Source organism: Sphaerodactylus townsendi, linkage group LG02, assembly GCF_021028975.2.
Source record: "Sphaerodactylus townsendi isolate TG3544 linkage group LG02, MPM_Stown_v2.3, whole genome shotgun sequence".
Taxonomy (NCBI): domain Eukaryota; kingdom Metazoa; phylum Chordata; class Lepidosauria; order Squamata; family Sphaerodactylidae; genus Sphaerodactylus; species Sphaerodactylus townsendi.
This window is the reverse complement of record NC_059426.1, coordinates 164,767,082-164,783,144: the sequence shown is the minus strand read 5'-3', so window position 1 is coordinate 164,783,144 and position 16,063 is coordinate 164,767,082. Positions and strand designations below refer to the sequence as shown.

General features: G+C 53.8%; 1 protein-coding gene across 1 annotated transcript in view; it reads right to left on the bottom strand.

The window, feature by feature from the left end:
* Positions 1 to 1,851: 1,851 nt before the first annotated feature.
* Positions 1,852 to 16,063, bottom strand: part of KIF26A (kinesin family member 26A) — a 215,559-nt gene continuing 201,347 nt past the window's right edge. Inside the window, 7 exon segments of the mRNA XM_048486723.1 lie at positions 1,852 to 2,319; positions 2,820 to 3,010; positions 7,254 to 10,602; positions 11,653 to 11,815; positions 12,998 to 13,157; positions 14,290 to 14,473; positions 14,733 to 14,995. Of these exon segments, the coding sequence (XP_048342680.1) occupies positions 2,272 to 2,319; positions 2,820 to 3,010; positions 7,254 to 10,602; positions 11,653 to 11,815; positions 12,998 to 13,157; positions 14,290 to 14,473; positions 14,733 to 14,995 (4,358 nt within the window). The 3' untranslated portion in view covers positions 1,852 to 2,271.

Below are 16,063 nucleotides of genomic sequence, written 5' to 3'. Positions count from 1 at the left end.
GGTGGGGGGGGGGGGGGGTGGGGGGGGGGGGGGGTGGGGGGGGGGGGGGGTGGGGGGGGGGGGGGGTGGGGGGGGGGGGGGGTGGGGGGGGGGGGGGGTGGGGGGGGGGGGGGGTGGGGGGGGGGGGGGGTGGGGGGGGGGGGGGGTGGGGGGGGGGGGGGGTGGGGGGGGGGGGGGGTGGGGGGGGGGGGGGGTGGGGGGGGGGGGGGGTGGGGGGGGGGGGGGGTGGGGGGGGGGGGGGGTGGGGGGGGGGGGGGGTGGGGGGGGGGGGGGGTGGGGGGGGGGGGGGGTGGGGGGGGGGGGGGGTGGGGGGGGGGGGGGGTGGGGGGGGGGGGGGGTGGGGGGGGGGGGGGGTGGGGGGGGGGGGGGGTGGGGGGGGGGGGGGGTGGGGGGGGGGGGGGGTGGGGGGGGGGGGGGGTGGGGGGGGGGGGGGGTGGGGGGGGGGGGGGGTGGGGGGGGGGGGGGGTGGGGGGGGGGGGGGGTGGGGGGGGGGGGGGGTGGGGGGGGGGGGGGGTGGGGGGGGGGGGGGGTGGGGGGGGGGGGGGGTGGGGGGGGGGGGGGGTGGGGGGGGGGGGGGGTGGGGGGGGGGGGGGGTGGGGGGGGGGGGGGGTGGGGGGGGGGGGGGGTGGGGGGGGGGGGGGGTGGGGGGGGGGGGGGGTGGGGGGGGGGGGGGGTGGGGGGGGGGGGGGGTGGGGGGGGGGGGGGGTGGGGGGGGGGGGGGGTGGGGGGGGGGGGGGGTGGGGGGGGGGGGGGGTGGGGGGGGGGGGGGGTGGGGGGGGGGGGGGGTGGGGGGGGGGGGGGGTGGGGGGGGGGGGGGGTGGGGGGGGGGGGGGGTGGGGGGGGGGGGGGGTGGGGGGGGGGGGGGGTGGGGGGGGGGGGGGGTGGGGGGGGGGGGGGGTGGGGGGGGGGGGGGGTGGGGGGGGGGGGGGGTGGGGGGGGGGGGGGGTGGGGGGGGGGGGGGGTGGGGGGGGGGGGGGGTGGGGGGGGGGGGGGGTGGGGGGGGGGGGGGGTGGGGGGGGGGGGGGGTGGGGGGGGGGGGGGGTGGGGGGGGGGGGGGGTGGGGGGGGGGGGGGGTGGGGGGGGGGGGGGGTGGGGGGGGGGGGGGGTGGGGGGGGGGGGGGGTGGGGGGGGGGGGGGGTGGGGGGGGGGGGGGGTGGGGGGGGGGGGGGGTGGGGGGGGGGGGGGGTGGGGGGGGGGGGGGGTGGGGGGGGGGGGGGGTGGGGGGGGGGGGGGGTGGGGGGGGGGGGGGGTGGGGGGGGGGGGGGGTGGGGGGGGGGGGGGGTGGGGGGGGGGGGGGGTGGGGGGGGGGGGGGGTGGGGGGGGGGGGGGGTGGGGGGGGGGGGGGGTGGGGGGGGGGGGGGGTGGGGGGGGGGGGGGGTGGGGGGGGGGGGGGGTGGGGGGGGGGGGGGGTGGGGGGGGGGGGGGGTGGGGGGGGGGGGGGGTGGGGGGGGGGGGGGGTGGGGGGGGGGGGGGGTGGGGGGGGGGGGGGGTGGGGGGGGGGGGGGGTGGGGGGGGGGGGGGGTGGGGGGGGGGGGGGGTGGGGGGGGGGGGGGGTGGGGGGGGGGGGGGGTGGGGGGGGGGGGGGGGGGGGGGGGGGGGGGGGGGGGGGGGGGGGGGGGGGGGGGGGGGGGGGGTGGGGGGGGGGGGGGGTGGGGGGGGGGGGGGGTGGGGGGGGGGGGGGGAGGGGGGGGGGGGCGGGGGGGGGGGGGGGGGGGGGGGGGGGGGGGGGGTGGGGGGGGTTGGGGGGGCGGGGGGGGGGGGGGGGGGGGGGGGGGGGGGGGGGGGGGGGGTGGGAGGGGGGTGGGGGGGGGGGGGGGGGGGGGGGGGGGGGGTGGGGGGGGACTCCTGCCCAATGCTCCTTCCCTGAAACTGTTCCCTCCCCTTGACAATTCCCTCCTGCCAGAAGCTCCTTCCCTGCATAGGCTCCCTTCCTTTGGCAACCTCCCCCTGCCTGAAGCTCCTACCCTGAACTTGTTCCATCCCCTTAGAAATCCCCTCCTGCCTGAAGCACCTGCCCTGCATAGGCTCCCTTCCTTTGGCAATTTCCTCCTGCCCAAACCTCGGGCCCTGAAATTGTTCCCTCCTCTGAGAAATCCCCTCTTGTCTGAAGCTCCTCCCCGGCAAATGCGTTTTGCACTCTGTCTCCTGTCCAAAGTTTCTCCCTTGCAAATTTACTCCTTCCCTACACCAGAGGCATAACACAGCAGCAGGAGGCAGCAGGTTTGATGCCTGAAAGTACAGCTGGTATCTGTAATACAGAACATTATTCAATTAGGAGACTCCAAAGCTATAACTTACCTTTTCAACATCCTGGAAAGGCTGCAGCAAAAAAAAGAGAAGAGAAACAAAAATTCAAAAAATTATCACAAAACACCGACTGCATTCTTTTCACCCATTCAGAACTAGCCGGACTGTTTTGCCAGTTGCGAGTAAATTAAACCTCACGCAACATCTCGCACTGAACTGAATTCTAAGCAGGATATTTTAATGCTGTTGACATAAAGAGTTAATGACCCTTTAGAGAAGAAGGCCATAAAGTCTCATCAGCCAAGCAATGATTACAAAGTCTTCGTGTAATGCAGTAACTGATATTCTCCACTCACTCCATCAGCTACGTTCCACATACTTAACGGCAGGCAGCAATTATTTTCTACGGGGGAAGACACCTCAACATACAAATGGTAAAGATCAATAGTCACAGTGGCTTTAACCACAGCCTCCTCTCCCTGAATCCTGCCAGACAGGCATCCGAGCAGTGATCTGGCTTTCTACACTGTGCCATTCAAGTCGTCCCGCAGCGCTATAAAATACGTGCTGACCTCAGCTTCTTCTTGTCTGGGTCGCTGTAATCGTTCCACGTCATCAATCTCATAAACTTTTATTTCAAATGGCTCTTTCAAAGTGCCCGGCAAAGGTGGTAGATCCACCCACTGGCCAGTGACGCCCTGCTTTCTCCCCAGAGATGAAGAATCAGGCAGGGGGGCTGGGATGAGTCGACGGCGCTGGAACCCTGGAAAACAACACAGGAACATGGTCTTTTCAGCGTTATTCACCATGCAAAGCCATAAAACAATCACACTTGGAATGCTGTGTGCATTTCCTGTCATGGAATTTTTCTCAGATTTGAGAGTCATTTCCTCAAATTTTCCTCAGATTTGAGTCATTTCCTCAGATTTTCCTCAGATTTGAGAGTCATTTCCTCAGATTTTCCTCAGATTTGAGAGTCATTTCCTCAGATTTTCCTCAGATTTGAGAGTCATTTCCTCAGATTTTCCTCAGATTTGAGAATCATTTCCTCAAATAAAATTTTCAGGGTATGAGCTTTGGAGGGTCAAAAAAACCCTCAGATAACTTCATCAGTTATCTGAGGGGGTTTTGAGCCTCCAAAGCTCACACCCTGAAAATGTTGTCCCTACGCTGCTACTGGACTTGAATCTAGCTGTTCTTAACATGTGCTTCTCCTATGCTTAAACTAGAAGCTATGCTTTTTCCTATAATAATTTTAAAAAATCTTTTCTTCCTACAACTGCCACTGCTGGGGCTGCTTTTTTGTGTGGAGAAAAATGGCAGAGGGGTTCTTTAACCCTATTCTCTCCTGCTGTTTTTTTGGCTGAGAAAAGTCACCTCAGAGCTGCTAGAGAAAATATATGGGTGCCTGTATTTCCCCCTCCCTAGCAGGGGTACAAAGGAAGTTGTGTTTTTCTGCAAGAAATAGGAGAGGAGGGAAAGGGTTAATGAGTCTCCCTCCACCATCTTGCCCCTCAAACAGAGGCTCCAACAGCTACAATTCAGGGAAGAAATTTACAGCCTTTTAAAAATGAAGGAAAACACAATGCGTAGTTCCAGTCTGAGTGACTCCCCCCACCCCCCCGGAATGAAAACCTAGAACAACTTCTGAATGTGTTTAGGGAGCGTCAAAGCACTAAGCACTCTAAAAGGAGATGCTGTTAACGTTTCGACAGCGAATTCCAACTGGAGGGGGAAAAAATAAAGGAAAAAGAAACCGTTTGTCATTTTCAAAAGGACCTTATAAAGCATTTCCTCAGGCAAAACCAAATACAAATCCATCAGCCGGTAATACCATCTCAATATGTGTGCAACTTTACACAGCTGTTAATATTGATCTTCAGGAGAGACTTAAGAGGGTGGCGTGCGGCGAAAGGAGGCCGGACCGGATCCTTAAATTGACTCAGCTCAGAGTGGGGCAAATCAGCTACAAAGGCCAGAAAGTATTACGTTCCCAGCCCGAACCTGTGGGCGCAGGACAGCTGGCCGTGATTTCAACGTAACGCACATCTGTGCACATGTGACTGCACCTCATTTCAGTCCAAACGTCTATGTCAGGAATCTGCAACATGGTGCTTGGAGATGCTAAGGTACCTGTCAACACCTTTTCTGGCACCCGCCAAGTGTTTTCAGAGAGAAGATGGGCTCCTGCCCAATAGAGCTTCTGAATGCCAATTTGAGAACTGATAAAAGGTTAAAATAATTTTCCAGCAGTAGCTGCTGCTGCAGTGCTGGTTTTGCTCTGACTCTCCTTTCTCAGGCCATTTTTAAAATTTACTCCTCTTCTCTCCTGCACTTGAGCTTCCCAGGTGGCCATTTTGTGGTTGTGCCCAGAGGCGACAGGGGGGCCTTCCGGAGCCGTGGCGGGGGCATTCCAGGGTGGGGGCGGATGGGGCGGGACGGGGCGTTTCAGGGGTGGAGGATGCACCAGTGCATTGGGCACTTTCTCCCCTTGCTCAGCCTCTGGTTGTGCCCACCACGCTGGGCTAGAGTTCAAAATGCGCCCACAGGCTTGAAAAAGTTGGATATCTCTCCTTGTCAGGCCTGAGCCATGCTCGGTCTGGCATCTCGCACATCCGCACCAAGGCCACAACTGGCCTCCATTATCATTGCTGAAGGCTGGGAAGGTTTTCTGTTGCTTGCTTGTAACTAGTTGTTCAGGCAAACCGCTTTCTTTATCTCCAGCTTCCTGGAGGAGGGAAGTGTCTGTTGCTATCACAACAATGCTCCTTTCTCACCGTCTTTCATATGTTGAATGTCTTGGGATGCGCCCTGTGGTAATGTTCAGGTATATACTGGGGTTCAGGGGACAAAGCGCCAGCTTTGGCTTCCTGATCCTTGGGCTGACACAGTTTCAGTAAAGCTCTTGAAACTTTTGAGAGTGCTGACTGGAGTAACAGACCCTTACACTCCTCTACAGCCCTTTCCGCACGGGCCTTTTACAGCAGGATTTGAGAGTCCCTGGGGATGGCAAAAACGCTGTCCCGAGGGAGCTGTTTGCATGGGGGTGCAGCTGCTTCACAACCGCGCCGCCCTCGCTCCTCCCCAGCAGCGCAAAGCCGCTATTTTCCCACCTCGCTCCCCGAATGAAGTTATTGGAAAACGGCGGCTTCCAGCCACTGCTGTGCAAATGGCAGCGGCTGGAAAGCGCCATCCCTCCCCCCTTGCCCAATCGACTTACTGTCCCTGCGACCGTCCGGCGTGTCGCTGAGGCCTGGGGACATGGCCCCCCCACCCTGCGACTCTGGAGCGGTCGCACAGGGCAGGGGGCATGTCCCCTAACCTCAGCAACGCGCCGGACGGGCACAGGGACGATAAGTCGATCTGGCGATGGTGCTCTGCGGCGCCGTCTTCCTGGTCGTTATCAGGACCGTTCGTGCGAACAGTCCCGGGGGGGGTTGGGTCGGCGTCATGTACGCCGACCCAACCCCCAGCGTGGCCGTGCGGAAGCGACCTATGTGTCTGTGCACTGAATTTATCAGCCACTTTCACCCAACTGAGGGAAGCAGGGGCTTGAACCTGGGACCTCCCGCATGCAAGGCAGAGGGTCTTCCAATGAGACAAAACCCCTCCCCCAGATGTCGGAAGGATTATAGGCTGATGTCAACGGAAGCTGCTCAGAACTGATTAAACCAGCGTTATCTCCAGTCTATTTCTAATTTCAAGTGTTTGTCTAAATACGCTGGAAAACTAATGAAAGCCTGAGGTCTGAACTTCATTAGCAGAATTAATCACAAAAGTTTAGTGTATCGGGACTTCTTTTTTTAAAGCAAATTCTTTTCTCCGGCTTTAATCTTCACGCGGCGAATCTGTCAATCAAAAGGCCCCCTCTCGAACGGCACTTTACAATTACAGCGAGAAACATGGCTTTTCGAGGGACTTTTTAAAGGGTATGTTTTAAAACGTGGAATTCCAAGGCTTTTTTTAAAAAACATACGTTGATTGGGGTTAGGCAAGGCGGTTACAAAAGCTGCTTGTAATGGGGTGTGAGGGCTAGAACTCAATCAATGGGACTTCCTTCTGAATTGGATCAAGTTAATTAGCTTTATAAGGAAAGCTCCACTCAAGCGTGCCCTTTCCACCCCTGCAGGAATCTGCTACAACATACACTGTCGCTGAGCATATGCCACGTGTGCATCCATTCATTCTGCTGCTAATTTTATTCATTTATTTGCAGCTTAAATTCATATCTTGCCCTCCCCTGGAGAAGGAGAAGAAGAAGAAGAAGAAGAGTTGAATTTATATCCCTTCTTTCTCTCCTGTAAGGAGACTCAAAGAGGCTGACAAACTCCTTTCCTTTCCTCTCCCCACAACAAACACTCTGTGAGGTATGTGGGGCTGAGAGAGCTCCATAGAGCTGTGACTAGCCCAAGGTCATCCAGCTGGTGTGTGTAGGACTGCACAGGCTAATCTGAATTCCCCAGATAAGCCTCCACAGCTCAAACTACTTGACTCTAACTATATTGCTACACACAGCCTGCAAGCAGCTTCTTATAGCCTTATAGGAGCAGCAGTGGCGTAGGAGGTTAAGAGCTCTGGAGGAACCGGGTTTGATTCCCAGCTCTGCCGCCTGAGCTGTGGAGGCTTATCTGGGGAATTCAGATTAGCCTGTGCACTCCCCCCAACAATAACGCTTCAGCTGGGTGACCTTAATAGTCACAGCTTCCTCGGAGCTCTCTGTACCCCAACCACCCTCACAGAGGTGTTTGCTGTGAGGGGGGAAGGGCATGGCATCAGGGGCTCCCTTGAGTCTCCTGCAGAAGAGAAAGGGGGGATATAAATCCAAACTCTTCTTCTTCTTCTTATGCATCTCCTCTCAGCCTTGGGGCCAAGATCAAGCATATGTAATTTTGGGGAGCAGTTTGGGAAACTCTAATCAGGGGGCTACCAGACTGATGTGCTCTGCACAGGAAATTGAATTCCAAGGAAATTTCAAAAAAACGTTACATCGTTGGGGAAGGCGTTACCTGTTGATCTTTTCTTTGGAGATTTCAAACTTCTCAGGCGACCCGGTGAAGATATCCCACTTTCGCTCATAGAATCGTGAGCTGAGGATGCGCTGCCCGTCGCTTCGCTGTCGCGCATCATGCTTTCGTAACCGCTGCTGCCACCACTGTGGTAGAAAAGAGCTGTCCTGCCCATCGCTGGTGGCAGCTCCCCGCTTAAGACGCTGCTGTTATCGCTTCCGTGTCCGCTGCTGTACCGCTGGGGCCTCCGCGGGGCAGTAATCTTGCTGTAGGGGGATGGCAGAGCCAAGGTCTGCGACTTCTCATCACTCAGGTTAATCCCACTGTCGTTGCCGCTGTCGGAATCAGTCGAACCTCGGAAGTGGCCCGTCTTGACGGGACTGCCCAACGCCAGCTCATTTACGCGGCTGTTGGCTGCCCGGATGGCTTGCTTGGTGCCCATAATTGTCCCCCGGCCTGGTTTGCTGCTGCCCCCCTGCGCAGAGCGTGGGGCCGTTTTCCCACTCAGGGGGATGCTAGACGTCTTCCCGACAGACTGAGCTAAAGACTTTACAGAGGAGCTCAGGGACTTGGACCCGCTGGCGGACAGGCTGCGGCTTTTATTCCCACTAGCTGGAGCTTTCTGGCTCGCTCCACTTTTAGCCTGATTATTTTTGCAGGGTAAAGGTGAGGTATACGAAGGAGGTGATGTAATACCAGAAGAGGAAGGGGGAACTCCCAGCCTCGGGACCAGCCGACCATTTCGGCCATTACTAATGCTACCGTTGCAGTTTTCCTTCGTCAACGTGGCCTTGGATCCGACAGACGTCAAGCTATCACACCTTTCAAGGGACATGTGGCTGCCATAGCGATGGACGGTTTCGCTTTTCGATGTCTTTGCCTTCAAACTCGATGTGGCTTTTGGCAAAGAGTGGTCCCCCTTGAGGCTGCATTTGCTGCCAGTGCTTTCAGCGGCACACGACCCAACCCTCAACGGCAAATCAATCTCATCTTCCGCTTTTCCCAGAGTGGCCCTAAAAGAGTCCAGTCCTGCAGCTTTCCCACCCCCGTTCAATATGCCACCATTTTTCTGCTCCAGGCTCGACTTACGGACGGGAGGCGCTGGAGGGATCGTCCCACTGGGCCTCGGTAACATGCTTGATTTTGGTTGCATGTTCTTCTTCTTCAAGCTACTGGTGGCAAAACCAGCTTCAGCACTTCCCCGGCCCATGCCTTCAGAAGTCGGGCCGTTGCCACGTGAGACGGGAACCACACCCAGTGTGGTCGCTCCTCTTTTGAGCTGTGGCATCTTTGTGATGGCTTCGGACTTTTTGGCAGCTCCGCAGGAAGGCTTGGCAGACATCTCACAGCCATCCACGACCCTCTGAGAACACGCTAGCATTGTCTGGGATTTTGTCGGCTTAGCCAAACTACCGAAATGTTGACCAGATTTCGCTGGCTGTTTCTCAGTGCTCAACACAGAGGAATTCGGAGACAGCAAAGTGTCCGTAGTTTTTGCTTCCAAGTGATTGTCCATACGAACCAGCCAAGGATCTTCAAACATCACGTGCGGCTTTTGCAGTTCCTTACAACTGAGAGTGGTATTGTTGTGGGTTGAAGATGAGGTAGTTTTTGTTCTCCGGGGAAGACTGGAGTGTATCGTTTCAATCACCGGTGTATTTGGCGAGTGAGAAAGAGTAATTTTTGCTGGCAGGTCAGTGATACAAAGAGTACTTTCTGTCAGAGATACTTTGGTTATGTCAGGGTTGTGAGGGCTTCTGTGGACACCTGAAGATGTTTTGCCTGAATGTATGCTCTCGCTCTCCAACTCTGAAAAACAAAACCCACTGTCGTTCAGGGTGGCTTTCAAAAGAACAGGGCCATTGGGACCACCCAAGTTAAAAGGTTCCTCAGACTTGTGACAGCCATAAGGAGACTGGGCCAGGAAACCGTCACCCAACTGGCCTCTGTCGCTCTCGATCGTACAGATACTAACTTCGCTTAGCCACGAGCTGATGGAGGAACGTCTGCTGCTGCTCGAGAACGGGTTCTCGGCAAAGGGCACTACAATGTCGATGTTGACCCCTGAGGCACTCGCCTGGGAGGTATAGGCATCAAACTCATCATTTATGCTGCTAATGATGCTAACTGGCCTAGAGCCAGAGGCAAGGGCTTGTAGAGAGCAGTCACTGTTAAAGCTAATGATGCTGGCAGGCCTCCCATTATCCAAAATACCGCTGATGGAGAGTTCCTCGACCACAGTAAAGACAAGCTCATCCTCCCCGTTGAGCTCCACGGGCTGCTGCAAAGTCACCGTGGTCGTCAGAATATCGCGGTCAAAGCATTTCCCCCGGAAGGACGACTGGAACCGGTGGACTTCTATGCCCTCCCCGTGATGATCCAGGTTGCCGTTGCTTGCCGAAAACATGCTTCCTTCGGGACCGGGTGCACATTCGCCAGTCGGTTGTTTACTCATCCCCACAGGCGGCGTCCGGATCGCGTGGCTGTGATCAAAAGGCGGATGCTTTTGCTTGGCACTCAACAGAGGCGGCGGCTGTTGCTGCGGAGGTGGAGGTGCGGGGCTGGGCAAAGGCCTTTTCGCGTGCGGAAATTTCTCTTTCACCACCGGTTCGGCCACAGCTTGGTTTTGCTCTGGGTTGATAAAAGCAGTGCATGTTGGCAACTGGTAAGAATCCGTCATTGTCTTCTTTTCCCCATCCAAATCCGCCCTGTTGCTTTCTGCGGCGGTTTGCTGTTTGGTGTGTTCTGTTTTTAAATGAATTCCTTTCATCTCTGGGTAGCCACCATTGGGCTGGAAGTAAACATGCCCTTTCTTGGGAGGTCCTGTTTCCTGCAAAACTCCTTTTTTAAATGCTCCGGAGGGAGAAGATGGTTTTGATTTAGACTGTCCATTTTCTGCACTTCCTGGAACCATGTTACTGCAAGCGGCTGCAGGAGCCTCCCCGCTAGGAAACTTAGCTGGCTCCTCGCTGCCATCAATACATTCCAACCTCTCCTGCAACTCTGCAAAGGTGTTGCACTTGAAATGGTCTCTGTCGGAGCTTTTAGCCAGGGCAAAATTCTCTTTGCTTCTTTTCTTGTTCAGGGAAGGGATTATGGGAACAAACTCCGGAGGGCCTTCGTTATCTGTCGCTCCTCGCCCTGACAAAGCTGTACTGCTAAATAACGTAGATGACGGGTGTCATGGACTGTTCGCCAAGGTTTGAGGACACCAAGGTTCACTGGATAAACTCAGCATAGGAATGTCGGGGTCAAGAGCAACGGTCCGTGGGTGAAATGGTCTCAGGTGTGGCTTTCGTATGTGGCCCTCTTCACATGAACTTTCTCCTCCAGATGAGCTTGATGCATACTGTTAATTGTAAAAAAAATGCATTGTTAAATCATTAAATGCAAGGATATTGATTGATTGATTGATTGATTGATTGACTGACTGACTGACTGATTGATTGATTGATTTATATCCCACCCTATCCCCAAAGGGCTCTGGATGGATTACAACATCATTTCAAACATTCCATAAACATTAAAAATATAAATCCTAATTTAAAATGTAACCAGTTAACAATTTACAAAATAAACGCTGTGATGATAGTTACTTGATGGCATAAATTTATCCTTCCCACCTTCCACCCTTCTTTCCTCCCCCTCCCCCCGGAGACCGAAAAATGTTATATTGCGTTCGATCAATCCGACTGGCTCGTTGGAAAAGGCCTGGTGGAACAGCCATGTCTTGCAGGCCCTGTGGAATTGACGTAGTTCCAGGATATGTTACCCTTGCTTTACACTTTCTGGTCACACTGATCTGAAGCACTAAACTCGTGCATCAAATCTTCGACCGTGCCTACCAGCTCCTTTCAAATAAGTCTGGGCTACCAGCTTCTAATTATGAAGCAAGAATAGTGTTATACAGCTCCAGGGCAGGGCAGAAGAACACAGCAGTGGCATCTCCTGTCTGAGCAATACAACATACATTGTGATGACTCTTCTCTAGACATATGAAGCTGCAGTTCTTATTTTGGCCCACACTGAGCCAGACAGATGGAATGACTAATGGACCTGCTCTGCATTGGTCTTCAGAGATGCTGCTGTCCACACATTACATCTTCATATTCAGACGTGTTAAGCAACAGCACTGTTTCTGAGTCACAGAATTATGGAATCATAAAGTTGGAAGAGACCCCAAGGGCCATAAAGTCCAACCCCCTGTAATGCAGGAACACACAATCAAAGCACTCTTGACAGTCAAATGGCTATCCAACCTCTGTTTAAAAACCTCCAAAGGAGGAGTCAAAAGCTGGCACTCCGGATTTACTGTCTCAGAACTTCACCTTTCCTTACAAGGGATACAAAGAACTATTTCCCAATTGAACACTATTTTCAATTGCTGTTCCACACTAACCTTGGACTTTTTCTTCCTCATTCTGTGGATGCGTGAAGCAAGCTGAATCGTACTGAGGCTTTCTGCATGGTTGGCCGGTGAATCTGATATATGAGCGATCATGGTGGTTCTGCAGTTGATGTTCCCAAGAGATTCTCTCAGCAGCATGGTCAGTTTGTTGTCCCTGCGGAGTGCAACAGAGGTACAAAGAACGGGTTGAGATACTTGCGATTCTCTCTTTCACTGCACGTCATTCCCATTTGAGCAAAGGCCCAAGGGACACATAAAATACGATCCTGATCTCCCGAAGCAAATGCAATCTGTATAAGATCGCATGGCTCGTTTCCAAACCCTTTTGATAGCGCATTTATGTTAGAGCAGCGATCTAAAATGTGTTGGGGGTCCCCCATTATAGTCTAAAAAGTGGGGGCACCTTATACAAAAAATGAAGGCAGTCAGCTCAGTAGGCACCATCATAAGGTGTCTAGAAAGACCAACAATCTCTAATAGTTAACCCAAATGGTTCCTTACACTGGCCAAACTGGAGGACAGAATTCATGATGAGTTGACATTTTGTGATCAAGTAATGTGGACCAAGGATTTTCAAGAGGCCTTGGATGTTCTATAAAAGTCCATCCTCAACATTATCATCTTCAATATTTTTGTTCAGTTTCTTTTTACTTTCTGCCCCTTTTCAGTGGCATTAATACTTGGGGGGGGGGGGGTGTCTTTATGGCTCTTTCCAAAGGCTTTAGTACTTTTGGTGTCTTTACTCTTTTTCCATTGCTTTAGGACTTGGGGGGGTCTCTTTGCCCCTTTTCAGTGGATTTAGTAATTGGGGGTTATCTTTGCCTTGCTGGCTATGTTATTTTGCCAGTGTGACAACATGCAACCCAATCTGGCTGAAGGACCACAGCACGAAGCCAAATCAGAGGGAAAGCAATAATCCCACCTTCATCCCAAACCTGAGAGCATTTCCACCCCATTTAACAAACTCCGCAAGTTACTGTCAAAATGTTTCCCCCAACAAGACATTTTTCAGCAAATATTTTCCCCCTCAGCTGAGCCTCGAATGGAGGGAATTGCAAGTGCCGCCCTCAGATTTAATTGAATCTCCTCACAACTTCTCTGAACAGGAAGTCCGCAGAGTTGGAGGTGGATCAATTTCGGGCCACCGCCAGACACCGCCTAGGCAAAACTGACAGAACTCTGAAAAGCCATCTGAAAATCAAGTCAGAGGCTGTGAGCCGGACCCGCCTGGTAAACCAAAAGGTAGACTGTATAATCCTAAAGCAAGTTCATCTTCATTCGTTTCTATGAAGTAACTGGAGTAACTAAGCATCGAATTGCACTGCACTGTACTTACTTGTATGGTACATGCTTAGCACCATTGATTAAGGCTAGAATGACGCTGCCCAAGGCAGAAAGAGAAAGGCACAGAGATCCTCCTCCATCTCGGCATTTGCTTAGCACCTTCTCGCAGCTCCCGAGGTCAATGAGGTGTAAACGGCTGCGACCCCCGGACACTGGAAAAAAAGTAACAAAAATGCAGGTAACTCATTAGTCCAGTTTGGAATGATCGACAGAAACAACACAGCAGAGGAAACTGAATATTAATGCAGGGATCCCCCAACCTAGTTGGACCTGTGGAAATCCAGCTCTGGTGATTTCTGCACAGCACATGTGTAACATGTGTAACACATGTGTAACACGTTATTAATGAACCTGGTTTCCCCTGTTTGCCTGTGCACTGGAGATTTCACCCCTCCAGGAAGGGCTGAACCTGTTTTGTGCAAAGTTCTCAAAGAATGGGATAAATAGCTTTCTCAGCCCGTTTTATTTGGGCTGTGCGGAAACCACCTCTGACCAGTGAGACCAGAGCCCTGCGGGATCTTATAATTCCACAGGGTAAGACAGAGCTATTCCACCAGGCATATGGTCAAGGCAACGAAGATGCCATCTGGCCTCCCCCTCCCCTTCTCTCCTTTTTTCCTTTGCCCCCCCCCCCCCACTTGCTGGGAGACTGATGTATGCTGCACCCCAATAGGATTGTGAGGACATCTGCCTCTTGAATCTGAACCTTCCTCACAAGGTTGTCGTGAGTTTTAAAACAGGGGACCCATGAGCTCCTTGGAGATGGGGAGGGATTGAAAGGTGCCACATATATGCAAGAGCTTAATCAAATTCAGTATTGAGGTTACCTCAGATGAAACTTCCTAGTTTAAGAAGAAGAGTTTGGATTTATATCCCCGCTTTTCTCTCCTGTAAGGAGACTCAAGTTGGCTTACGAGCTTCTTTCCCTTCCTCTCCCCAAAACAGACACCTTGTGAGGTAGGTGGGGCTGAGAGAGTTCTAAGAGAACTGTGACTAGCCCAAGGTCACCCAGTCGGAATTTAGGAGTGTAGAAACAAATCTGGTTCACCAGATAAGCCTCCACAGCTCAAGTGAAGGTGTGGGGAATCAAACCTGATTCCCCAGATTAGAATCCACCTGCTCTTGACCACTACGCCGCGCTGGCTGTTTAACCTTTCGAGGACCCAGCTGCTCAGTTCCTCAGCAGAACTTCAACAGTTTGTGCCTTGATTCTGGGTTTATCCCACAAAATAATTTTCTAGATCCCACGCCAGAACAAAGCGAATTACAGCCAGACCAACTTACTTCCCCCTTTGCCGCTCTTCTCCATGCGATACTGATAGATGTGGAGGGTGAACAGCATGTGTGAATTCCTCCGATCCTCTTCATCACACTCTGGCCTGCTAGTGCTGCGGGCTGCCAGCGCCGCGTCGAGGTAAAAAGCAGCTTTCTCCGCCGTCGGGGCCCTTAACTCGCTTTGATTTTGAAGCTGGAACGGGAAAATAGCCAATTAAGACGGGGAGAACGAGTCCTTCGTTCTGAACAGGGCAAGCCTCAAGGGTAGGAACGGAAACAAATATGTACACTCTGGGACCCGGGGAGGAGGGAAGGGGTATAAATGAAAAAAAAAGCAATTAAACTATCATCCTTTTAAAAAATATGTGGGAATTGTTGTCAGATAAAAGGGATTTCTTCTGACAGGATACAAGGGAAAGCCACGCTTTCAAAGCGCCCTGAGATATGGATACCTGTGTCCCGCATATCGGATCTTCTCGGAGATAAACCCCTGGGGACTGCCCATCCTGAAGACTGCCGGTAGCTACTTCAGCTAACAAATCCTGAAGGTTTTCATCTTTGCCACTGATCTCCACAGCAGACACTCGGATCGAGAAACGAGTGCCTGTCTTTTCCTTGCGCTCATTGATTAATTTGAAAAGCCAGGAGATAGCGCAGGGGACGATGCCGAGGCTCTGCGTGGAGTTATCTTTTCCAATCATCGTGTAGGATTTGCCTGGAGGGGGAAAAGGGAGAGCTTGTTCAGTCCATCAGGCACTTAAAAACGGCTTCAGAGTCGGTGAGGCCTTCCCTGCGTCTGTATTATCATCATTTTTACTCAGGGAAGGAGAAGAGAGTTTCTTCAGCCCCTTCATCTCAGTATGTTCTTTTGTCATTCGTATGCACAAAGAGTAGGATGGGGACTACTTGTGAGCAAACATAGCAAGAGGGATGTATTCGTTGACAGGTAAACCTGCTGTTGAGGTGTGGGGGGAAGAAAGTCAGACATGCTTGTGGGTCCGTGGACTGAAGCCACATCCTCCAGTTCCACACACACCCCAGGAATGTGAAGAGAAAGAGTAGCTATTTCAAAGGCAAGCTGTTGACGTTTCTGAAAAATAGATGAGGGCAAAGGGAGAGGAAGAGGAGGGAGTAAGAAGAAGAAGAGTTTGGATTTATATCCCCCCCCCTTTCTCTCCTCTAGGAGACTCAAAGGGGCTTACAATCTCCTTTCCCTCCCCCCCTCACAACAAACACCCTGTGAGGTAGATGGGGCTGAGAGAGCTCCGAAAAGCTGTGACTCGCCCAAGGTCACCCAGCTGGCGTGTGTGGGAGTGCGCAGGCTAATCTGAATTCCTCAGATAAGCCTCCACAGCTCAGGCGGCAGAGCGGAGAATCAAACCTGGTTCCTCCAGATTAGATACACAACCTCCGGTTCCTCCAGATTAGATACACAACCTCTTAACCTCCTACGCCCCTTCCACACATGCAGAATATTGCACTTCCAATGCACTTTGCAGCTGGATTTTACTGGGCGGAATAGCAAAATCCACTTGCAAACAACAGTGAAAATGGATTGAAAGTGCATTATTCTGCATGTGCGGAAGGGGCCAAAGAAGGGATGCCTTTCTCCTCAAAAACTGGCTGGATGGAGCATTGGGAAAGATGGCTGGCTGCCTTTCATTCCACTTTCCTCCTCATCAAACACTCTGATGATGGGAAAGACAAGAAATAACATCAAGGTTCAGAACAAACTCAGGGGGCAGAACGCTTGAGTTCATACGCTTCTTCTTTTTCATTTCTG